This window comes from Haliaeetus leucocephalus, unplaced genomic scaffold (assembly GCF_000737465.1).
Source record: "Haliaeetus leucocephalus isolate CR32 unplaced genomic scaffold, Haliaeetus_leucocephalus-4.0 Scaffold555, whole genome shotgun sequence".
Classification (NCBI taxonomy): domain Eukaryota; kingdom Metazoa; phylum Chordata; class Aves; order Accipitriformes; family Accipitridae; genus Haliaeetus; species Haliaeetus leucocephalus.
In genome coordinates this window covers 18,981,466-19,007,761 of record NW_010972991.1, presented here as the reverse complement: position 1 = coordinate 19,007,761, position 26,296 = coordinate 18,981,466, and the positions used below count along the sequence as shown (strand labels likewise).

Sequence of the window (26,296 nt, the reverse complement as noted above, 5' to 3'; positions counted from 1 at the left end):
GTGCTGATCTCTTCTCCCTGGTACCCACTGATAGGACATGTGGGAATGGGTCAAAGCTGCGCCAGGGGAGGTTCAGACTTGACATTAGGAAGCATTTCCTTACCAGGAGGGTGGTCAAACACTGGAACAGGCTTCCTAGAGAAGTGGTCAATGCCCCAAGCCTGTCAGTGTTTAGGAGGCAATTGGACAATGCCCTTAACAACATGCTTGAACTTTTGGTCAGCCCTGAATTGGTCAGGTAGTTGGACTAGATGATCGTTGTAGGTCCCTTCCAACTGAAATAGTCTAGTCTAGTCTATTCTAAGTCCTTGCAGGAAAATAAAGGGTGTGGGGAAGAAAGTGAAAGCAAGATTTTAGTTTATCTAACATTAATTAATAGATTGTATTTTATTTTATTTTGAAATATGAATTGTATCTAAATTCTGTATCAGAAAACACCATTGAACATCTGCTTGCCCGATTATAGCTGACAATTTTCCAGAACTTCACAGCAGGAGCATGTGATTTGTCTTTGTCACTACCCTTAAATACTACATACACCAAACTTTTGTAATCCTACTTTACAGAAAAATTACAAACAACTTCTGAAGTTAAGCACAGGGGAAAAAAAAGCATAACTGTTTCAGGTTTGAGCAGGTTCATTAGTGAAGATAAAATATGATGATAGAAAGATCTGTTTCTCACCAGAAAGTTTACTTGAAATGTGGATGTGGGATTTAGGTGCCTTTGGAAATCTCTGTGGGTCACTAATCTGCATGCTAGGTACACGTGAAATGCTACAAACTCTAGAACTGGAACAGTGGCCTTTTCCTTAATAGTAAGGTTGTAAAATTAGCAGGACAAAGATGTACCTTTTCATTACAATAAAAAAATACAGCAGGTGCTATAAATGATTTGCAGGATTGAGTCCAGTACACTAGCAAGGACAAGAACATTGAGTAGCTGGGAGTTCTAAGACTTTGAACATTTTGCCTTTAACTAACACAATTTTTTATCTATTAAACTATTCCCAGGTAAAAATGTCTGCAAGTCAGTCAACCATGGCTGTGAGCATATTTGTGTTAGCACAGACAATTCCTACATCTGCAAGTGTCGTGAGGGATTCTCACTGAGAGAAGATGGCAAGACCTGCAGAAGTGAGTGATCGGTATCTATTGAACATTTTTGCACGTGCACCAGGCAAGCAAGAAAGGGTTTTTTCACTTTTTACTGGAAAAAAATCTTCCTTTTGATACATTTTTTTAACATGTTTTCATTCAAAACCTGTATTTATACCAATCATTCCTAGGACGGGACATCTGCAAATCAGTCAGCCATGGCTGTGAGCATATTTGTGTTAGCGAAGATGACTCGTATGTTTGCAAGTGTCATGAGGGTTTTCTTCTGAGAGAAGATGGGAAAACATGCAGAAGTAAGTACTCTGATAATTACTCATAGGCTTTTATCTACAGTATGTAGATTTGTGGAAGTGTTCTAACAAATACAACAACAGTTTACTATTATAATATAGGAGTAGTATTGTTATATCTGCCAGAAGCTTGTAAGAGACTCTGTGGACAAAAATGGTGTATTTTAATAGCCAAACCGATATGACTGGAGACAAAGACGACTCACAATTTTTCAGGTACCAAGAGTAAGAAGTGTTTGCTGCCTAAATTTTTGCCCATTTCTTCCAGTGATATCAGTAGACCTAGTAAAAGCTATTACTTCTCCCTGCTTGATACATTCACTGTAGATGTGCTTTAACCAAATATCATCAACTGTTCTCAGATAAAGACATTTGCAGTTCAGTTGACCATGGCTGTGAACATGTTTGTGTTAATGCTGATGAGTCATACATCTGCCAGTGTTACGAGGGATTTGCGCTAAGGGAAGATGGAAAAACCTGTAGAAGTAAGTATCCTTATCTTTAATTGAAGATATCCTTTATAATCTGTGCATTCATAGACATGTTTTAAATGCTGGCAACCTTGTCTTTTTTCCAGATAAAGATGTTTGCAATTCTGTTGACCATGGCTGTCAGCATGTTTGCGTGAATACTGATAGTTCATACATGTGCCAGTGCTATGAGGGTTTTGTGTTGAGGGAAGATAAGAAAACATGTAAAAGTAAGTTATTTTATGTTACTGTATTTTTTGCACTCAGAGGCCTACTGAAGAAACATATTGTGTTAGAGGTAGGTCTTCTTATAGGGGATTTTGCCTGACAAAAAGGAGGATAAATTCTTTATTTCTAGGAGCTTATTACTTTTAGTCTTTAAAGTTTTGGAAATGTTCTCATTCATCAAACTGTAGTAAATAAAATCTAAATTATTCCTAGATAAGGACGTCTGCAAATCAGTCAGTCATGGCTGTGAACATCTTTGTGTTAATAATGATGATTCATACACTTGCCAATGCCATGATGGATTTGTACTAAGGCAGGATGGGAAAACATGCCGAAGTAAGTAGCTTATGAATAAAAGAAGAAGTTTCATTTTCCTTTTATTAGGAGGTTATTCACCGATTCATAGTGGTCAGAACAGAATATTGTTCTCTATAGGTCATAAGACTTCTATAAATAAATTATTGTTTGAAGTAAAGATACATTTCAGAAAATCAGCCCATTTTAAGGTTTGAATGTAGCTTTTAAAATGTGAACTTCATTTCTATATTGAGTACGTTGAGTTTTAATCTTGAGCATAGGATGCTGCTGCATTTTACTTTGATGGGCTGAAGTTCTAATTGCCACTGTGTCATTCTGTGTATATTCATGCACATCATGACTTAACCTGTTCTTTAACTTAACCTCTTAGCATGTTCTTTTGTAAATGATAAGCAGATGAAAGTCCTTCAGGCTCTTTATATATTTTCTAATCTTTTCATAAGTCTCTTCTTGCTCCTCCAAAAACCTCTGCTATTTATCACCATCCTTGTGGGGTCACCACAGTGGTACGAAGTCTTCTAATAGGACACAAAGCAAGGTCCAGGGTAAAGGAACAGTAACTTACCTAATTCTTATTTGAATCTACCTATCCTTTTTTATCTTTTTTTTTAAATCTGTCTTTTTTTTATGACCAAAGATACCATTAGTCTGTGACCAAAATATTCTGTTAGCACTTGTGTTCTGTTGGTTATCTACCATGATTATAAGCTGTTTAAGACTCTCAGTCACATAGGTGTCCTACATCCTGTAAGTACAGCCTTCATTCTTTGTTTCTACATGTATAAGCTTAGTTCTGGCTATTTTAAAATACATATGAATTGCTCTTAACCAGCTTGCAAAAAGATCGTGTCTCCTTATATCAGCAGCTGCTCTATTTTTATTTGCCATTCTCTCAAAACTGGAGTAACCTACAAACTTTGTCAGTGATTATTTTGTATTTTCTTTTGGTTTGTTCATAAAAATGTGAAGTAGTAGAGGAGCAGGGCAAATTCTCAGAAACAAAGCCACTTGATGTTCCCTCATTTACAATTTATTCTGAAGACCTCTCTAGCCAGTGTTAATCCATATAATGTTGATACTGTAGTCTATCTATCTCCTTAATCAAAATAAATACCAAGACTGCTGCCTTACTGAATGTTCCATTGTATGAACAGCATAAGCTTTATGAACGATCCTCCATTAAAAAAGGTATTTATTTAGTTTTCCAGGATCTATTTTTCCATAACACCAAGTTGATTGATATTAATCCTCTTTCTTTGATTTTACTCTGAATCAAGTTCCACATTATCTATTCCATTATTTTAATGCAGATCAATGTCAAGCTGACAGGCTTACAATGAACTACTCATCCTTTTCAAACACTGGAACAATAGTATTTTTTCAGTGTGTGTGCATATACTGGGGATGGAGACTGCTCAGTGTTTTAGGGCTTCCTCAGAGTTCTAGGAGTTACTGAAAAGTAACAAGAAGTATCCAAGGTGTTCTTCAGCCAGCTCTTTTACAACTCTTCACTGCAAATTATCTGGAGTTACTGATTTAAAAATGTGTGTGTTTAGTAGGTGCTGTGTGACCTGCTTCTCAGCTGATGAAACTCTTCACTCCAACAATATCATCAGTAGACTATTTCATAAGTTCAGATCTGAATACACTAAATATTTTTAACATTTCTGCATTAAGATTGGCAATTTAGCATTTCTATTAATTAACAATACATTCTTAGAATGCTTTTTGTCCCTAATAGTCTTTAAATAACTTACTTATACTATCCTTTATTTTGTTGGCTATGCACCTCCTTGTCCTTTATCGTATTATTTCAGTGTTTTCAAATTCCTAATATTTTCATGTTCAGTAAATACTGTGAATATTCCTTTCTTTCAATTATTATTCAAATCTTATACCTGTTTTCAATCTCAATTTCTAAATGAGGTTGCTTTTTTTAACTACTCTGACATTCTTTTTAGATTATTTTAGGGAGTTATCTAGTAAAATAACCTTAAATAGTGCAATCATTGACTTTTTTTTTTATTATTATTATTTCCCCCTGTCCCAAAATATTCTGGTTCATATTTGCTTTCGGCTATGTAAAAGTCATCCTTTTGAAGTAATAGCCATGTCTGCTGCTGGTTTGTATTTGATTCTGTTTAAATTTGATTCTGACAAATGTGTCTGAGTTGCACACAACTGTGTATAAGCAGATGCTAATTTTTACTTACATGGTAATTTCTTCTTTATCTGCTATAATGGGATCTAGTTTAGATTGTCATGCCTTAAACGTAATGCTTGTTGAGTTAGCATATTGTCCTCTGTAGTGATTTTTGGAATTTTTGTATTGGCAGCATGAGACCTCCATGTAATTTGGCTCAGACTGAAGTTCTTGTAAAAATACAAGTTTTTTCTTCCCTACACATTAAACCTAAGTATTTTGCTGAAGAGTTAATCTGTACTTGACTGTCAGTACTGTTCTACATTCTATGTAAAGGTAGTTCTCCATTAGCAATTGAGAATATTTTCTTTTGTGTTGCAGTGAAAAAGAAAGGGAATGCTGATAGATGGCTCCACTTCCTTCTGTACTTTCTCCCCATCTGTCCTTCTTGAAGAGGTTTTAACCAACTGGTTTTAACACTGCAGTCATACAAATCCTTCCATCAATTTTCAGCAATACCAGTTAGATTTTATTTATCCTCTTAAATGAGTAGTTCCTACTCTTCTGGGGTTTATGCAGACTCTTGGCATTGATGTAAGGATGTTAAAGAATTATTTTGCTTCATGTCCTGTAGCGTTTTGCTTAATTTTGGTTTTACCAGCATGAATTTGTGCTAAATGACTGTACTAAATTATTCCCTCCTTTCACTCTTACTGCTTTTAATGTAAAGTCCTCCTCCTTAATCTAGTCAGATTAATCCTAAAATTATTTATTGTCAGTGGGAGGCCATCCAAACCATGCAATTCTTTCTGCTCAGATGGTGCAGAGTTTACGCTGCATGTAAGCTAACCTGTCTATCATTTAACTAGCCAGAGATTTGCTTTCAATTTGCAGACTTCCAGCTTTCTTTGCTCATGGAATTACCCCCCCAGTCTTTGTATTTATAAAAAAAAGTTAAATTAGCAAACCACATTAAATATTATCTCACTATTCCCAGGCAAGGATATTTGCAAATCAGTCAACCATGGCTGTGAACATGCTTGTGTTAATGCTGGTGAATCATTTGTTTGTAAGTGTCAGGAGGGATTCCTTCTAAGAGAAGATGGAAAAACATGTAAAAGTAAGTAGTCTGATATTTATCAGCATACTTTCTGTCTGCAGCTCATTCATGCTTGTGTAGAAATGCATTAACTATCAAGAGCTGTTATATGTTTTCAGATAAAGATCTTTGCAAATCAGTCAACCATGGCTGTGAACATGTTTGTGTTAATACTGATGACTCGTATATCTGCAAATGCCATGATGGGTTTTTACTGAGAGAAGATAGGAAAACCTGCAGAAGTAAGTAGCATGAGGACTTAATTTGATGAATTACACATATAATCGAGGCCTCTGCTGATGTATGTTGACTACCGCCTATTCTGTTTGCAGACAAGGACATTTGCAATTCAGTCAACCATGGCTGTGAACAACTTTGTGTGAATACTGAAGATTCCTACATCTGCAAGTGTCGTGAAAAATTCATACTGAAGGAAGATGGAAAGACATGTAGATGTGAGTAGCCTGAGCTATAAAAGTATGTTTTTATTTGAGGCTTTTAAGTGTTGTGGCTGTGAGCATTTGCACATGTGTATGTTTGCGATTTCCAACTATCTGAGCTGGTTAATAAAAGATATTATCTCTTCCTAACGAACCTCACCTCACAAACTCCATCCACTCTTGTCAGATAAAGATGTTTGCAACTCAGTTGACCATGGCTGTGAACATATTTGTGTTAATACTGAGGATTCCTATATCTGCAAGTGTCATGAGGACTTCATACTGAGGGAAGATGGGAAAACTTGTAGGAGTAAGTTGTTTAGTCTTTGTTTTGTACTTCCTGATGTATTAACGAAACACATCATGCAACAGTAATGTGTTATTTGTGTCTTTAATATAGAACCAACTTCATGAAGTGAGCTCCTTCATGGAAGATTATTGCATAATTTTTACATTTTGTGAAAGTTATTTACCTAGCTAACTGTGCTAAATATAATTTTCATTATTCCAAGGTAAAAATATCTGCAAAACAGTCAACCATGGTTGTGAACATGTCTGTGTTCCAACTGGCGATTCATACACGTGTCAGTGTCACAAGGGATTTATATTGAGGAGAGACAGGAAAACATGCAGGAGTGAGTAGCTGAAACTTTTATGGGGAATGTTTTTTCAGTTGTAAAAGAAATAACAGACTTAATTACACTCAGAGCTTGTTTGTGCCAGTTTTGCATTTAACAAATCATCTAATAAGGAAATTCTCTTAACAATTCTCAGATAAAGACCTGTGTAAATCCATTGACCATGGCTGTGAACATGTGTGTATTAATAATAACAATTCATACAGCTGTCAGTGCCATGAGGGTTTTGTCCTGCGACAAGATGGGAAAACATGTCAAAGTAAGTAACTCAGTATGTCTGTCGGCCACTCTTCTCTGGCATTGCTACATAAAAGAACAAAGACGTTATACTCCTTTGTCATACATTCTTTAAATATCATGTTTGGAGTCTTCTAATTTATAAATATGTTAAATAGAATACATATAAATATTTCATTTTTTCCTAGATAAAGATGTCTGCAAATCAATTGCCCATGGTTGTGAACATATTTGTGTTAATAATGACGATTCATACATCTGCAAATGCCAGGAAGGATATGTACTAAAAGAGGATCAGAAAACATGCAGAAGTAAGTATATTTTATTTAGAAAGCATTTGTTTGCTTGATTTCTAAAATTACTTGACCTCACTTCAAACGCCTCACTTCAAAAAATGCCTCACTTCAAAAATGATATGATATTTGAAAGCCCAAAGCATATGTGAGTGTGATGCAAAATGTCTTGAACAATTAACTTGATGCTCTCATAAGCAAAAAACTAACAAATTGGAACAGTTTTTTTGGTGTTGCACCAAGTACAACAATAATTCTTTCCAAACATCAGGAAAAAAGCCAAAGTGAAATCTGATTATCAAGGAATGTGCACTTTAATCAGATTCATATATTGTGAAGCTTTTATATTTATATACTCCATTTTAATATATGATTAATTCTATTTGCTTTTCTTCCAACATGACATGCTTAGAGTATGACATGCATTTATCTCATCACCCCTTAATACTTGGAAGAGAAATTCTTCTACTGGAACTCAGTAAAAACATTTATTCTGAAAAAATGGATGCCTTAGTTGGGGAGACTATTACCAAAAGAATGGTAACATGTTCATGGCTGATCTCAATCCTAACTAAAACCATTCACCATGAACTGCTGCCCTATCTTAACTTACGCAATGATATTGAGGTGGTTCTGATATTTGTATTCATTGCATTTCCATTGCCTTAGTATGTGTGACACATCTTTTCCTCAGATGACTGCAGAAAGGAATTCTTGGACAGCAGTTTTAAAATTGAGCTACAGTGTAAGAAGAAAAGCCCAAGCTTTAAAGCTGAAAAGTCCTTATTCCTACACTGACTTGGTAACAGTAATTTCTGCAGTCAAAGTAATTTCTGCTGCACAGTTCTCTCTTGTATAGCGCTTACAGCGTTCTTACTATACAAACATCAGAGATGACTGGAGGTCAAAGTTCATTTGCTCCAGACTAAGATCCAAATCTTAGATTCCTTAGTATGGCAAATTCTCCCTGGAAGTTATATTGATCAAATAGGAGCTGAGAATCTCTGCAGCCAGCCCCTTGCACAAAGTGCACTAGTCTATGCCTGCTGGAGGCAATTGCTTTCCAGAATAAAAAAACACCTGGCAGAACCAGTCTGCAGCTTCAAAGATATTCTCCAGTCCCTAAATTCCTTAACCTTGTCATGGATGCACAGTGCCTACAAACTGCTTTGATTTTTGTGTGTGCACTTGCCAAAAAGTATGAGAACTCCAAATTTGTCAGTCTTCTGACAAACTCCCAGCTTTAATGGGTAAACAAGAAAAGGTTAATTTCAGCAATACATAAGCCTTCTAATTACAAGACTGTTAGAGAGTTACAAGCAAAAAGACTTATATAAACAATTCTGATCCATGTTTAGCAGCTAGGCACACTTCTAGCATTTAGTCTCTCACCTATAGTTTTTTTAGCTGTTTTTCTGCCACTACAGGTTTAAGTTTGTGCTATAAAAACATGTGCATTGTCTGAATTTTGTCCCCAGACTTGACCCTCATCCTAAGCCCTGGGACAGACTGCCTAACCCTTCCCTTCTCGCTCAGCCTTCCCCAGGCTCTTTGGCTTTTACCTCACTGTTCCTTGCCACTCTAAACATGACTCCTAGATTTTCACCTTATATACAAGTGTGGTTTCACTGACTCATTTCTTTGTACCACCTTTACCTTTTTGCTACTTCTGCAACACAAATGCAGCTCCAATGATTCTCTTCCATGTCTTTTAGTGCTGGTCATCTACACAAATGTAAAGTTAGCATACTGGCCTATCCCTGAAAGAAAATGATGGCAGCTGTCTCTATATCCTAGCTATGTTCTTCAGTTACACAATTGTCTCCACTTAGCAGTCATTCTTAAAATTTGCTGATTGTTGCTGTATTTTTAAGAGTTGTAGTATTCTGCTAAGCAGCATGTCTCAGTATGTATTCTGTCACACATCTGTGATTACATTTTTTTTTAAACTCTTGGTTATAGGCACACTCTTAGCTTTTGATATAGACTGTACACAACATCTTTAGACACACTGGCAAAGTTGGATGAGCCAGAAACTCAGGTGATCTCTAAGTTTATACAGTCCCTGGTTACCTAGGTCCCTTTTTCAGCTTTGTGAGAGTTTTTTCATGATCTGAACACTCTGCTGCTTATTTCACAGGATGCACTGAAGGCCCAGTTGACCTGGTGTTTGTGATTGATGGATCAAAAAGTCTCGGAGAGGATAATTTTGAAATTGTAAAACAATTTGTCTCAGGAATCTTGGATTCACTTGAAATTTCACCCAAAGCTGCTCGAGTTGGTTTGCTTCAGTATTCCACTGAAGTTCGCACAGAGTTTACATTAAGGCAGTTCAGCTCAGCCAAAGACATGAAGAAAGCTGTATCGCAAATGAAGTACATGGGGCGAGGTTCCATGACAGGACTGGCTCTGAAGCAAATGTTTGAGAGAAGCTTCACAGAAACAGAAGGAGCAAGACCATTTTCAGCAAATGTCCCTCGAATCTCCATTGTGTTTACAGATGGACGAGCCCAGGATGAAGTCTCCGAGTGGGCTGCTAGAGCAAAGCGCAATGGTAAGTGGAGATGTTTTTGACTCATTCTGAAAGGCAAATATTGTTAGAAATAAGATGTAGTAATCGTGTTGATGTGCTACAGTATGTACTAATCAAGAAAGCATTTGCCAGAGCAGTTTGGCTAGTACAATGACCACTGTAGCAGAACATCATATCTTTGGTGTTCACAGGAGCCTTTGCTACAAGGCATGTACTTCATCCTAATGCAGGACCCACGATGAGTCTCTCGCCACTGCAGTTCCATGCCATCCACAGGCAGTGGTACTACCCACCTGGCATGCCATGCAGTGCCTTGAACATATCCACTAAAGGTAGACATTTGATACAGAGATTTGGGAACACTGGAAAGTTCATCAAAAATTCTAAGAAAACAATAAAAAAACCACCAACCTGTCGCTTCAAAATACAGGAATCTATCCTCCTGAGAAATACTATGGTAATAATTGATTACTTTATATTTTTATTTACATATATCCTGTATTTTTAACCAATTTTATAGTGCTGATGGTGTTCTGGAAGGAAGATGCGTCCTCTTTACAAAAGGATATAGCTGTAGTGCTGTCTATCTTTCTGTTTCTATGTGCCTTATCAGGTGATATGCTGAAATGTAACTGAAAACTGGTGATTTTTAATTTAGAATATGTCTGGGCATAAATCCATCCTCTAGGACACCTGTACCACAAATCAGAAAATTTTCAGCTGTTTAGCAGAGTCAACTGAAAATTTTCAAAACTTTTCAAGAAAATAAAGGAACCTTTTTTTCTTTGCAAAACATTTTCTGAGAAACTGCTTCAAGAACCGTGGCTGATAGCCCACAACACAGAGAAAACAGCCAGACTTTAGAAGATACTGCACATCTTTTTTCTGTTCTTGTTTTATTGACCTGATATATCAATCATAACTTGATACATGATTAGTATACTGTTGGTCAGGACTGATACCTCTCTGTAAGGAGAAAAGGGAAAAATGTCCAAGGGTATGAGAAGAGCATGTGTTAATAAGGGTGCCATTACAATGAAATATAAACAAAGTGGTTTTTAAAATATTAAAAACAAAACCAAAGATTTATATGCTAACTAGTGAGATCAGAGAAATTACATGGAGGATTTACAGGACTGAAGAAGGAAAGAAGTACAAGCCAGCCTTGCTTACTTGCTGAATGAAACCTCAGCTCCGGACTGCTTACGCTGATATTTGTAATGCTACAAGCCAAATCCATCCCCTGTGTAATTGCAGTGTAGACAATGTAGTAATGCTGAATATGAAATTGGCCTTGACTGCTTTATCACTGATATCTCCAAGTCTTTAAAAAGCAACAGACCTCAGCATGACTGGTCCATTCATTAAATTGAATCAGCTTCTGGTGAATGCTTTACTTTCCTGGCTGAAGTGCAATGGTAGGCAGATTCACGATGAAAAGTAAGGAGACGCTTACGTTAAATGTTAAAGAGTTGGAAAATGTGTATTTTATGATGTTATCAGGCCCCGGATTCTTCAGCAAAAAGGTTAAAGTTGCAATTCAGTGAGTGTGTAGCTGTGATAATAAAGAGGTATCAAACCTCCTCATCCTAAGTTTTATCTGAAACCAACCAGCTGAGAAGGCAGCTTCTGCACTTGAATCTTGTAAAAGAGCATGAAATAATATGAAGCTAATAGTTGTATTCTGAATTACAAAATCAGTACTAGTTGTGGACACTTTTTAAGCCAGATCTGATGTAAAGAGAAATGTTGTATCAGATCAGTTGTTCACAAGAATAAAAAAATAACTGCTGAAAAAGGGGATACTGAAGATGACTATGTTTTGTATTCATTGCTTGTTTAAAATCTGTCTGGTGAGAGGGCTGTGAACCACTTCTTGCTTCCCTGCTTTCAGAGTGAAGAAAACTACAAATCCCCATTTACTTTCTCCCTAGCACCTCTGCTGGAGAAATGCTTGTCTGGAGCATCCCTGTTATGAGGCTCTTTCTCTCCTAGCCCCACAAATAATTTCTTTTCCCATGTTCTTACCCTCATAGGTCTGGGTACCTTTGCAGTGCCTCCCAGATGACTAGTGTCCCTTAGAGTGCAAGAATCTAGTCTCAACGTGCTCTGAGGATTTCAATGAGAGACTACATATTTATATTTTTCTTAAAAAAATACTGCCATCTTTCAGGATTCTGCCCCATTTGCTAATATATAATAGATCTTCCCATCGGTAATTAGCTCTGTTGCACACACCCTACATACACAGACACACATAAACCAGGAACTTTCAGTGCAACTGTGAGGCTGACTTGTGTGATTCTCTTGGATGTTTTGCAGCACTCTTTCTGGGTTCATTTACTATCAGTAGTGGCCAACCAACTGTCATATCTAACTTAAAAACTATCTATTAAATTACAGCAAAGCAGTGAGTTTCTACATATCTCTCAATAACTAAAGCATATTAAGCCTGTTCAAAACCAATTTTGAAGTTACATAGCATATACATTTCTTGTGCTTTTCCCTTCTCTCTCTCTCAAATGACTAATGCTCATATTTTCCTTTCATGGCAGAACAAGGGTTTAGAACTGCTGATGTAATAATTATGTGCAATTTCTTTTGAATCTAGGTATAATTATCTATGCCATTGGAATAGGAAAAGCAATTGAGGAAGAACTGCTGGAAATTGCTTCTGAGCCATCATATAAACATCTCTTCTACGCTGAGGATTTCACAGCTATGGAGGACATCAGTGAAGAGCTAAGAGCCCAAATCTGTGAAGGTAACTGTACTCCACTTCCATTGAGATAGAAGAGGTATAAATGCTTACAGATACTTTGCAGGCCTAAAAGGACAACTAGTTTCCTAGTATAGGTCATAGATCATTGGTGTCAGACGTCGCAAAGCATAAATCACTCACTTTCTGCCCTTTATTACATGAGGAATATAGACCCTTAATCTATCACCAAGTAAAGGTATATAATAATTGCCTTTCCTTTATTTTCATAAAGGTTGCATAAGGTGTACACCTCTGTGCTCAGAAGAATCAATTGCTCCCTCCCCTTTCTTTTTCTACAGATAAGTCTAGCCATGCATGGAACCCCACCCCACCAAAGCAGCATGATCTACTTCATTAGGCATGTGGGAAAATAATCAGGGATTTGTAATGTCTTAGTGAAAATAAAAAATTACTCTTAAGACCAGTGGCAAAAACCTAAACCACAGCAAAACAAATCATCAAGAGCTGTTGTGCGTATTTATAGAAGACTAAAAATAGTTCATTGAACATACATTCACAGCCACAAAGAGTGGATCTCAGTTATGCATAAACTCCAAGTTTTGCTCCACAAATGTGGAAGGTTTGTTCCAGAAAGCACCCTTCCTCACTCTGGCACGAACAGCCTCTATATAAACATTCCCAGCTGAAGTTTTGCAAGGGGAAGGGGGAATGTGAGCTGGGACAAAAGCTGTTCAGCCAGAGAGAGGACAGCATGTCTCTCCCACTCAGACATTATGCATTCCCAGGACTTAGTATTATTTGTACACTCAAATTGGTACCTGAAGCAAAAGTCAGAAACATCACTGTGAATAGTATTAGTCATAGCACTAGAATTGTGCAAGATGATTTAATTTTCACTAGCTTTTATTTAGTTGTTTTTCTTGGAATTAAATGCAAACAGGTTTTATTTTCTTCTCTAATGTTACTGTGTAAAATTGGCTGGCAAGCAGCAGTGCATTTCTTCCTCATACAGATGTCAAGGAAGAATCTGAAAAAAAAGAACCTAAGAATATTTCTTAGGGTGTATATTCTTTGTGTTTCTCTCAGTTCTAAGAAGTCCTAGTTCCATCTTTCTGAAACACAAAATACTATGGTAACATGAAACCAAGTCTGTTCAATTAACCTTCTTATTAAGCAGATAATCTGATGATGATAGCATATCATCTTAAAAGCTTGGGGAGACACCAAATCCAAAACTATCTGGCAACCGGTATAATTCTCACTCATTACCAAACCCCAGAGCTTGGTGATGAAAATGCATCCTTCAGGTACCCACAGCAGTATTTAGCAACCACAGTTTTCTTTTTTAACTACATTACTTACCATACGAAAAATAAGTAAAACCTGCCCCTTTGTGGCAGTTTATAGACTACACCTCTAGTAACTGGGCAGAGCTGGTGCCTCTTGGCTTCTGTCCTCCTCCTCTCTCACCAACAGGTAATGCCTCACACCTGTGAAATGAGGAGCCAGCCTTGTTTTTCTGGACACTCCAGGACTACCTATTGCTCATCAACTCACTCCACCAGAAATTCTGCTTCCAACCCTGTTACACAAGCTGAAAGTTCACTTTTTTACAGCCTAAATTTTCTCCCTCCTTTGCAACAGCAGTAATTTAATTTTTACTCCAGCCTTGGTCCTTACCTGAGGACTTCTGAGGCTCCAGCCTGTGAGGGCAGTGGGAGACCCTCTGAACATCATGGACTCCACTGACAAAGCCTCTTATCCCCAGTCCCAGCTGTGGATGGGCTGCCTGTTTCCAAGTAAAGCAGAAGCCCCCAAATCTCTTTCAGGGTAAGGCTTTTTCCTTTCATTCTGCAAGAATGCATCAGCCTTGTAGAATAGCTGCTGGTTACTATTATTCATTCAAGATGACTAGTAGAAAAAAAAAAAGTGGTTTTCTCTTTTGCTTCTTAAGATGAATTCAGTCAGAAGGTTCCCATTCATTGCCTTGGTTAATGTTCATTTCTCATCTGACTGGAAGCACTAACAAGGCTGCAGCAGTGTCATACATAATACGCACTCATCATGATTGCCTCTTCACCCGTTCTGAGCATGTGCATTATGGGAGCCTTTAATTATATGGTCACACACTATTTTTGTCACAAGACCCCAGCCCTGATCAGATGACAGTACTCAGCAGCCTTGCTGGTTAACGTTCTGTTCTCTTTCCAAATTGCAGATCATTATCACTGCTGCAAATAGTCAGCTGCTGCTTTTGACATGTTTGAAGACACTTTCTCACAGGCTTTTCCTAACAGAATACTTAGGTTTTGTTATAAAACAGAACACTAAAAACAAACACCTAACTTTAGCATTGTTCCCCAACAAATGAGTATGCTCACTGGAGTGACTTCACCAAGGGACTCAGTTCAGGTTAGCAGCCTCTGTTGCTACTTGCCTGATTATTTACAGCTTTACAGAGGTGATTAGATCAGAAATCCTTGGACCCCTACCAGTTTCTGAAGCCTGAAGAGGAGTTTCTGAAACTCCCAGTTCCCGTCCCAAACTGGAAACCTTCTGCCACACGTCTACCAGTCTTCTGTCCCTTACATCTGAACTCCAATTACTTGTCTATACCAGCCCAGTGTCCAAAGCTCAAAACTTTTCAGGTCAGTTCCTCTGCCCTTCCTAGACAGCCTCCTCATTAGCCTACAGCTCTTAAACAACTTCTAGAGCAAGTCATTACCCAGGGTCAAACACTCAAGATTCATCTCGCCTGTTTCTTCCCTCCTACACTGGAAATCTCACCATCCTTGTTCCCAGTTGATCATTCTTCTGCTAGATTCCTCACACAGTTTGTTTCATTCCTTACCTTGTGATCTCATCCCACACCTCTCTGCCCTGAACTCTTCTTCAAAATCTGTGTTGCTTCCACCAGCTGGTTACCACAGACTTTTTGATATATATATATTGTAGTTCTTCCCACTGAACTCTGGTCTTCTTACTCAACCACTCATCTCCATTCACTCCCTGTTGCTCATGTTCGGTCATTCCAGCCCCAACTCAGAGGGTCTTACCTCCTTCCCAGTGCAACTTAGCCCAGCTGCATATATATTATTGCACATCTGTCAAAATTCACTAAACCAACAGAAATCCCAATAGCTACAACAAACCTCTGGGGCCCAGAAGCATCTTCCATCTCCCTTCATGGCATATCAGAAGAGTTTGCACCATCCCCTTTTACCCTCACACATTCACTTTCCGTGAAGGAACTCTGGGTATATTTGCAGGGAGGGAGTCCCAGATGTTCCATCCACTCCCCTGGCATAGTTGATCAAGTCATGCGGTTGTTAAATATATGTTCTTCAGTTCATCTGGGCCATTAAGGGCTCCACAGTTAATTGAAGGTAAAGCATTTATTTTCTATAAAAGAACCCATTCTTAATGAACGACAGGTGTCTCTACATTGCCCTCTTGCGGCAAGAAAGGGGTAGTGCACAGAACGACTCGTGGGTATACCTGCATATAAAGTTTCCATTTCTTTCCAGACACCCTTTGACTAAAAAGATGGGTATGTGGAGTCTGAAATAAACTCCTACATTTTAAGGGTGTGCTTCATGAATTTTTTTTTTAATTTTTGCTTATAACTGTAGTGCATCAAATAAACTCTACTGCACCCTTCTCACCTAAACACTCCCAACTCCCTGATCAATGTTTCCCATTATAAAGAAGACAATTTAAGGAAAATAAGAAATTTCTTCCTTCTTCAAGCAGTTTTTTGTTCTTATCAAGTTCACCCCAAGGGACTCATGAATAACAATGAAACATGCAAGAATTTTCACTAAAGGACACAAAGTAGTCATTTCAGATTGCTTCACTACTATAAATCTATTCGTAAAGCACTTCTTGTTTTGGAAGAGTTCCTCCGATAGTCTGAGTTGAAGGGTGAGTCCTGGAGTTTCCATCAACACTGAACCTCTTCTAAACTGCACAGGTATGAGGCATTCTCCATGTGTTACGAGAGACAGAGAGAAACACCAAGTTACTAATGAGAAACATCTCCGTTTCTAGGGAATGTGAACATTTTTATTGCTCCTTTTGTGATCTCATTTCCTTTGGCAATTTCTTTCTACACCAGCCTTGAAAGAGTCAGCTCGCCAGCAGGATCCATCATCTGGGAGGCTTCGCAAGACTGGTCCACAGCCTTCAGGTTTGCTGTTTTAAGTCAGTGTCCTGCTGTCTCCCCAGATCATTGCTAAATTGCCTCTTTATGCCGCCTTCTGTAAAGAACCCTTAACAAGTCACCTATAAGAAAATTGTTCATCCCATTCCCTTTCCTACCCCGCTCCAAGCCACCCTCCTTTCTGCAATTCAAATCTGCTTTGTACCAAAAATTTGAGATTGACTGTAACAAACACATGGCTGCATGCTTCTTACACCATCCAAATGAATTACTTCATGGGGAAACTTGTATTTCAACACTGTGCTTGTTATTTTAAAGCATGTTCAGCTTTCAATCACTTCTGTTTCTCACAGGAACCTTCACAACTCCCTTTCAGTTCTGCAACCCACAACTTAAATCATGTATACAGTAAATACAGCCTAACAGCTCCTTCACATCTTTGTATCCCTAGTCCTCTCCATGAATGATCCTCACTGCAATCAGTGAGATTACTCACTAATTAAGGAGAACTCAGTGCATGTGAGTAGAAAAAAATACTGTATAATTAAGTGAAGTGGGTTTGATTTTTAGACTTTTGGGGGGTTTCCTGCAGGACCTGAATCAACCACAATAGCCATCACAGATGTCATTGCCTGTCCCAATCTTGCAATACACCACAAGTATCTTTTTGAAGACAGTCACACTCACTCAACAAGAACAACAGGTAATCAGGTTACCTTTGTTTAGAATAATCCAGACTGCTCTTTGAATATATAGGCCCAAGTGTTGTGTACTATTTCCCAGTATTTACAAAATCTGCCCCAGAGCATTCCTTTGGATGTTGACCTGTTTTGAGAACAGGAAGCTGTATTAAACCTGCTCTGCATTTATAAGTCCTTGTCATTTCCTGCCCCATCCCATTGGATTTATTCAGCATTTAGCCTATGCTTGACTGTTTCTGTTTTTCAGCAAAAGCTTCAAAAGATAAAGACCAATGCAAATGTGAAAACCTTGTGACATTCCAGAACTACGCAACCAATGAAGTAAAAAAACTCACCCAGCGATATATCCTTTCAGAATTGTTTCTTATATACAAGACAAGTGGGGCAGGTTAAAAGAAACTAGAACACATCAAGTCTAAGCTGTCTCCATAGCTCAAATCAATCTACTGTAATGAAAAGCTAAACTACTTAATAGATGTTAATCTCCAAGAAATAAGGCTTTCAAGACTTGCAATCTGCCTCTCCTTCATAGAAAGGACCACAATATTAATAAGGATCTTAACTTTTAATAATCTCTAACAGTAAACACCTTCAGGGACAGCAAAGAAATGACTGGTCAAATTCAAGACTAACACTCTTTGCTTTGGGTTATTTCTTCAGATGGCATCAAAATAGCATTTACTGGCTACAGGAGTCAGAATACAGGAGATGTTTCCCTTCTGAACCGCTCGGTAAAGTGCCAGATGCAGCGAGTCATTTAAAACAATACTCCAAATGAAGAGGAATTCACAGGACTGAGACCCTATTAGTTTTGCATAAAAAATATGCAGATAAAAATTAGCGAAGAGCACATCAGCAGCTTTCCCCCCCGACAAGTTAGTCTGTCTTTTCAAGGGAGCTGTTTGTACAGTAGCCTTTACACTACCTCTAACATCCACCAGATGTCTTGGGAGACAACAGCAGCAAGTTGGCAATACAACTGTCTGCATTATTTTGCATCATGCAGTATTCATGCAGCAATTTCCTGCGTCTTCTTCATGAAAGCTGCCTCTGCCTCATCAAATAGTAAGACGACATCATATCTTGTATTTAAGTTTTGTAACTGTGTGAAAGAGCAATAAGCACTCTGCACTTTCTGCACAGAAGAGTGCAGGGATACCAACGGCTCTTAACTGTGTGCTTCCTTGACAAGAACAGCTTCAGACTGAGGAACTTGTGGAGTTAAGTCTGTCCAGAATCAGGCTAACAGAGCCCTCAGTGGTCATAAAAACAGGCAAGACCACAGAGGGCTCTGTTAGCCTGATGCAAAATACTGCCTACCAGTTCAGACTTACCTTCAGCTGTAACTGCAGCAGCCAGCCTCACTCTCTCACCTTCCCTAGTGAATCCTTCAGCAGGTAGCTTAAGGAATCATGTTCTGATCACTTGATTAATTTTAAATTATTCCATGCAAAGTAGAATACCTTCATAAAGGGGGGAGAAAGCCATTGCATAAGGTTATTGCTAGGTGATTGAAATGCTCAACATATATACTTCTCTGAAGGGACTTCTCTAAAGTCTCCAAATGACCAGAGAAAAATTTCTACGTCATTTCCCACATCCTTAAGAGCATTATCCAGACATGCAGTTCCAACCTCGATGCTGACAAGAAAGCAGACCACTCCTTCCCCCTTCAGCAGAAGCCATAGCCTCTTCACTGTAATCTCCTGCAGCTGGGCTATGAGGAGCTCTGAGCTTACTCAGAATCAAAGAAAACAGTTTAGCAACATGTGTGGTTTTGCTTTACAATTTAAGCAGCAACCCTGGCATCTGAGAAGGACTCAAGGTGATGGAAAAGCTGCTGACACTGAGCTGAAGACCTTTGCATTTTGATAGAACTGTGCCAAGCACTTCCCCAGAGCACTGTGCTTATCTACTGTGCTAATCTAATTCTTGCTAACTGCAGAAGACTGCTGGCCAGTCCCCATCCCAGTAATCTGGGGGGAGTGCAGAGAAGGAGAACTGGCTACAAACCTAGCTCCAGTTACAGAATATAAATTTAGAGGAACCAATCCAAACTGTTGATGACTTGTATCCAACTTCATTTAACTTTTTCTATCAGTAGATGAATGCAGTTTCTACTGCTTGAACTTTGCCTCTTGTAAACACTTGAAACATTGATGTTGCATAGAAAGCAGCTCAAATGATGCTGGCATGCATCTAGTAATCCCTTCGGCATGACAGCTGAGGAATTACCAAACCATAAACCTGATGTACAGGCAGGCTAGTCCCCACAGAAGCAGGACTCCCACTCTTGGCTCCTTACTAGCAAGAGGATAGATTCTCCTGCTGTCAGTGTGACTGGGAGGGGAACACACATGGCTGTTCTGGCCAAACTCAGAGGCTGAATTCAATTTGCCAGTCTACCCTAACCAATTTCTAATAGCCCTTTGTCGAAGATCCCACTTCCATATGCCCAGTTCTCCATTCTTCCTTGTGCAAGACCTTAAAACGTTGAAATCAAGACAACAGACAAGCAAAGACTGGGGTACACCAACCTAGTCCTTCTAAGGCAGGCCTCAGTGCCTTCAGTTCTCTCCTGATGCTAGGTCCCCTCTTCCTCTCAGCTTCCCTAGCTCCACCCTTACCATGGCTCTTGGAGAAAGGTGGTCAGGTAAGCGGTACCAATCCAACCTCCTCCTGCAGCAGACATAGCATTCCTGTCAGCTGGAGGTACTTACCAGGAAAGTGATACTGTACACTGCTTTGCATTGCTACAGCTTCTTATTTTCAGTGGAGCCAGCCCTAGATCCCACAGAGCTTGTTGTGCTCTACTCCACATCTGTCTGGAAACCACTGGCTTTGTAAAAACAGTACACTATGCTACACCACCAAAGGGCAGGAATGTAAGATCATCAGCAGACATTCTTACTGGAGTCATGGAGCTCCATACAGTTTTATAATTTACTGTTAGCTTACATGTTGATTAAGTGAAACATTTTTTTAAACAGCATTAACTAGGCTAAATATTTAGTTTCCCTTTAAAACAGGAAAATGGCCAGTCTTCAGAACCACCAGTCTTTTTAATAAGCTGCAGCATGAACTACATGTCAAGTTATGTCTGTTACTGAATGGGACTCCACACAGCTTCCTCAATTCAGCTGATAGAAGCAGAACAAGAAAATACAGGGTAGTATTAGACCAGAAACTACTGGGAGTCAAAGAGGGTAACAAAGAGGAGAAACAAGGGCAAGTTTACAGACCACAGCAATCAGGCAGCTGACAGTTTTGTCTATCAATGTATCCTATCAGTAGCTCTCTTTCCTTAACATTTGCCTACTGGAAGAAATGACAAAGAGAATGGAAGACTTGGAAAACAGGCTAAAATACTGATCAAAATTTGAAGTGATATACTACACTGTGTATTTATACATACAAACTTGTCAGAGCTATTTTCTTAAACTGGTTCAAAGTAAAATAACAAATCCTTGTTTCTGAAGTTGAAAAGAGTGTTTTGGATCCCTGCATCTATATACTGTGTTCTGTCTTGCATTGATTGCAGATAAGAAATGTTGAAAATTTTATATATATAAACGATTTAGTAACTAGCAAAAAAATCTGATTAAGCAGAACTAAACAACTGAAATAAGCTATGCAAAATAATAAAGTGCTGTTATTTTTTGAAGTGAAACCTCCATGTTTTGAAGTACTTTTAGAGTATGAATTTATGTGGCTTGCTTTTCTGTATTTCCCTCCTCCACTCACTCTGCTAGCATTTTAAGCACCCTATCTGTATGGATATAGAGAGTTCTATATATACATACATATATAAAAACAGAACAAGTGGGACAGCATTCACAGCAATTAGGTTTCACCTGTATTCTTCAAAAAGTAGACTACTGAAATCAGTTGGACGTAAAAATACAAATTTATACATTTGTGTTGAAACTGATGAAAGTAAATGCACAAGTGGGAAGTCTGCTGGATTATCAGGGTATCACAATCTAAAGTTTCAAGTACTTTTTCTCTTACCACATCCAGACCATCTAACTTCTCCGTACTGTTCCTTGGTCAGCATTCAGTGATTCTCTAACTTTCCTGAATGCAACTAGTATTTTAACCATAAAAACATTCTTTGAGCAATACAACTAGCTGCACACCTGTTTGTCAAACACTAAGACACAAAACCAGCAAACGGCTTCCAGCCATTCTGACCAACTGAACTGCCTTATAGTTTTACTCCTTCCCTTTGGCAGCAACGGCATGCTTCTGCTAGCTTTACTTTCACACCTACAGCCATATCTAAAACGATCTCTTGAACCACCAAAATCTGTGGTTTAATAAGTAGAGACACCAGCACTTCCTCCTTTGCTTTGACACACATTGGTTTGCCTCTTTTCTATCTCCAAATGGAAATACACAACTTCTGCTTCTGGTATAGAATGGATGAAGTAGTTGCAGCAAAACTAGATTAAGTGATCTCAGATAAGCTAATAAGTGTGCACAGATACATAACAGCAAGCTTTAAAAGGTATCTTGTGCTTTGGCATACTTTGGCAAACAGAATGCAAGTTCTGCAAGCAAACCGGTAGATACCAATATTAATTAGGTGTTTCTTTTATTGCATGTCAGCAAAGCACTGGCACCTCAAGTAATTATCACTAGTAATAAGGAACATCCTGCAGCCATGGTCTTGCACAAAACTGGCACAAATCTGTAAGATACCAATGTCCTCAGCAACAGTGACTTGAGAACACCAATTCATGTCTCTAACATAATGTCTTCAAAACACTAAAAAAATTGGAGTAATTTAAAATCAGCTTTGAGAAGTTAATTGGTTATCTTATTTGAAGTATGATATTATACATCATGCCTAGCAGCTATCCTATTTGCCATTTGACAGATATATATTCTCTTGGAAGGAAAAGACAAAGGGGATAATTTGCATTAGTACTTTGTGTCATGGTTTGACACTTTGTGATTGACTTGGTAAAAATAGTGTGCTTTTTTTAGTGTAAGTAAACCCTTTGGGATCCCTCGCCAACATCCCAAATTTGCTACTGTGCCTCACATTACACCTTGTTTTTGCATTAGCATTCCAAAACAAAAAACTAAGGAAGCCCTAGCCTGATTTGGCACCATACTCGCCATCATCAAGTCTTCCTCCGCTTACCTCTTGAGATCCACAATTTCTAGAGAAAGAAACAGGCAAGTTTTGTCCTGTGAGGGTTATTTCTAACAAAACAGGAAACACAGCAGTGGTAATGAATCTTCATTTATATAGTTTGTTCCCTAAAACCAGCAAAGGTATAATACAAATTATTCTTAGAACAGATCCGTAACCAGTTTTATTGTAGAAATAACACCTTTACAGCATTTACTTCTCACTGGTTTGTTCTGGCATGCTTCTAATGATGTCAGAGTCACCTGTAAAACAAAAATACATTGTTAGAAGAGGACCCACAGAAAGATGTTTCAGGAATAAGCCAAAAAATAAAAAAAAAACAACCAACGAACACACTGATTCTACAAATAGAAAACAACTTACAAGCAATACAGTCTACCAAAAAAACAAGTAATTTTGATGGCTTGATAAAAAATACTTGTTACTGTATTTTGCTAATCCATACACAATATTTTTACAATAATTATGTACCTGTCACTAGCATGTACAAAGCCAGTACTAGAGCAATAATCTAGTCCTGGAGGACACAATGCATAGCTTTAATATAGCGAATGTCTAGCCTCCCCTGATCACGAAAATATCAGGACAGCGAGAATATTCGCATTACGTTATGCAGCCATAAGATTTACTTGCAGTTCCTTCCCCACCCAAAATCAAACCTAAAATTTTTAAAAGTTTACAGCTAGTATTTGTATACATGCAAGCTAAATAAAATTTTCTGAAGTAGCACTGAATTCAAACCCATGTCACTTGGGGAGCATATGGTGAAAAGTTATTACAGAAATATTAAATCCATGTGTATGCATTTTGGTCAACAAACAAAAGATTGATTTTTCTCTTAGAAGATTCTGGAAAGAGGATGAGAAGTCACCTAATTAGCAGTCTGTACAAGGAGCTTGAGCAACTCTGGGACAAAGAGCGCTACCAAACCACAGTAATTACACACAGACTTACACTTTTAAAATAAAACGTTTAATATCATTTTCAACTCTGGATTAGTATCCACCTGCATATAGGTTATTTTTGTATATATCATTCTGGGAAGCAGGACAACTCACAATCCTTTGTCTTAGATTTAGGTTGACATAAACAGCACATTGCACAAGCTCACATTCTAGCTGATGAGCTCAGAAACATGCACCATAAAGTTGCTTCCCAGCCACTGAAACCTCATTACAGACTGACAGGTAGACAAAATGCATGCTCAAAGGGTTTAGCAGTAAAAGGAGCTGTGTGCAAACATGAGCAGCAGTAATTCCAGGTTCTGAGAACCTAGGACTCAGAAAAGAAGAACAGGATCTTGGTCAGAAGAAACTGTAATTAAGAGTTAAACCTGACAGAGAAGGACAGCAAAATGTGTCATCACCCCTGCACGTTACTTGCTCGGTGCTGCTACTCACAGGTGAACAGAGGAACCACCGACACATAGCCATTTGGTCACTACACTGTAAGAGAGACATACCTGGGTCAATGATAGCCAGTGTACACACTCTGTAGTATTTTCCACATGCTGTGCCCAATTCAATGTTGTTGCCGCTATAATGGTGGACGCCAGTCTTGGCAAGCATAGCGTAGTACTCAATCTCTGATTTTCTGAAATTCAAGAACTAGTGGTGTTACAGTACTGACAAACAATTCTGACTGTAATACAGCAAGGACAGCTTTAGCTCCAATCACACTTAAACCTTAGAGTTTTCATTCCCACCCAGAAAAACACACCTGTTCCTTGCCAGACAACATCACTACCGTATTGGTGCTTGGGAACCCTTATCCAGAAGTATGCTGAAGGTATGTAATGGCAAACCCACTTTTGGAGTACAAATCCTTGAGATTGCTCCTACACATGCTCATTTCTACAGGAAAGAAGGGGATTCAGGACTTCCAGACTTCTGAAAGGTTGTAGGAGCTAAGCCAAAGTGCATAAACGATGACCATTATTAATGCTGATACCCAGTGGCCAGATGCTGAACAGACATCCGGCTACTGCTAGCTGTGAATGAAACTGTGTATTTCTCTTTAAAAAAAAAAAGTCAATCTATAGTCCCTTGTCTTCTGACTTCCATCAGGAGATTCTAGTGGTCAATATTGTTCCTCAAGCACTTCTGGGATCCTCACTATCATGTTGCCTACTCTAACAGTCCTGCCATTTCTCAAGCACCTAATTTTGGTTTTCTGCATTTGGAGTTTCTTGAATCTGTCAATATCCCTTGAGGACAAAAAGGGCTCAGAAATTCAACACAACAAATGTCAGGAAGCTAGTAAAGATTTCATTCTCAAAATAGCAATTTCACTGGTCAGGAACCTAAATTTATAAAACTTACTTGGACAGCAAATTTTGTGTGCTTCAAATATTTTAAATAAGGGTCAATTACCAATTTTGCTACCTGTAAAATTATTTTCCCATACACTACTTAAAAAAACCACAGGAATTTAGCCCCATTATGTGAATGCTATCACAGTGTGAAAAGCCTCCAGTATCTTTGCTAGGGCAACCTCTATGAATTAGAAAGCTAGAAAAATGTTGGGAAGCATCTCAATGCATCCAGACCTGAAATCATTATACCCCAAACGAGCCATCACCTATTTCATAGCACTCTGGAATATGCCAGCTAAGTACTCTGAATTAATAATTTACTGTAGCAATTAACATGAAGTGCACGCTGTGTTTGTACAAAGAACCTATCTTAATTTTAAGGAGAATTGGTTTTTCATACATCTGCTTACCTCAAAGCAGGACAGTTGTTGGCTAGGATGACCAACTTGGCTTTGCCCTGCCGAATCATTTTCAGAGTCTGTTTGTATCCTAGCACATATTTACCACTTTTCATAACCAGCTGAAGCCTAGAGTTTATTGACTCTAGGGACTTTTTCTGAAAAAAACGTAGAAAAGCATTATTGTATGTTACTCTACATTTTGCAAAATGGCGGAGAACACAAGAAAATTAAGAAATTCCAAATACAAGCAATCCTTTAATAATTTCCCTATAATTTGCAATGCAGAATAAGAAAAGCCAGCCTACCATCTGACCATGAGAAAGCTTGTGGATAAGGGGGTTGCTGATACTATGTTTTCCCAACTTCATAAAAATACCTCTTACCCACCTATCTTACAATAGAAAAACACATCTTAGAGCATTGTGGCTGCTATCCGCGTTAATCAGTAACATCCGCGTGTATGTGACAGGCCTGTATCAAAGCTCAGCTAGTCAAGTCCCAGTAAACACCACCTCTGCCTTGCAAACCTAAGCCAGCTTTGGAGTATGTCTCTTCCTAGGGCGCACACCAAGAGCGTTATACCGGCTGGCAGAAACAAGTAACCACATGCAGTACGAGCTGGCACTCCCAACAGGAGAGCGTGGTGCTCGTGAGAACAGGTAAGTGCATTTGCAAGGACGAACACCACCATCCCACTAACGCGAAGCCCATCCTTGCCAGAGTCGCTCTAAGAGAAAGGCAAGAGCGCGGCAGGAGACGCAAAAGCTGAGCTCCACCCGCACTAGGAGCTCAGCACCGGCTCCCCCTTCCTCCAGCGAGCCCAGGAGCCCCGCAGGCAGCCCGGGAGAGCGCACAGGCGGGAACCGGGGACAGAGAAGCGGGTGGGAGGCGGCCGCAGGGCGCGGCCGGCAGCCTGCGCAAGGACGGCACGGCCCGAGCTCCGAGGGCCGCGACAGGCGCCTCCGGCGGTGCCCACGGCCCCCCCCGCCACGCCCGGCCCCCGGCCCAGACCCACGCCGGGGTCC

The 26,296-nt window shown here is 38.9% G+C and overlaps 2 protein-coding genes across 2 annotated transcripts in view; one reads left to right on the top strand and one right to left on the bottom strand.

Annotated features, from left to right (window-relative positions):
* MATN2 (matrilin 2) overlaps nt 1–22,531 on the top strand; it is a 67,822-nt gene extending 45,291 nt beyond the window's left edge. The window contains 9 exon segments of the mRNA XM_010577141.1: nt 1,289–1,411; nt 1,771–1,893; nt 5,565–5,687; nt 9,415–9,828; nt 12,419–12,571; nt 16,647–16,718; nt 17,284–17,394; nt 17,640–17,735; nt 20,712–22,531. Coding sequence (XP_010575443.1) covers nt 1,289–1,411; nt 1,771–1,893; nt 5,565–5,687; nt 9,415–9,828; nt 12,419–12,571; nt 16,647–16,718; nt 17,284–17,394; nt 17,640–17,735; nt 20,712–20,764 — 1,268 coding nt within the window. The 3' untranslated portion in view covers nt 20,765–22,531.
* A 99-nt stretch (nt 22,532–22,630) lies between these two features.
* Nucleotides 22,631–26,296, bottom strand: part of RPL30 (ribosomal protein L30) — a 4,016-nt gene continuing 350 nt past the window's right edge. Inside the window, exons 3-5 of the mRNA XM_010577068.1 lie at nt 25,281–25,426; nt 24,019–24,149; nt 22,631–22,798 (exon numbers count right to left, since the gene is read on the bottom strand). Of these exons, the coding sequence (XP_010575370.1) occupies nt 22,749–22,798; nt 24,019–24,149; nt 25,281–25,426 (327 nt within the window). The 3' untranslated portion in view covers nt 22,631–22,748. The remainder of the gene's footprint in view (nt 22,799–24,018; nt 24,150–25,280; nt 25,427–26,296) is intronic.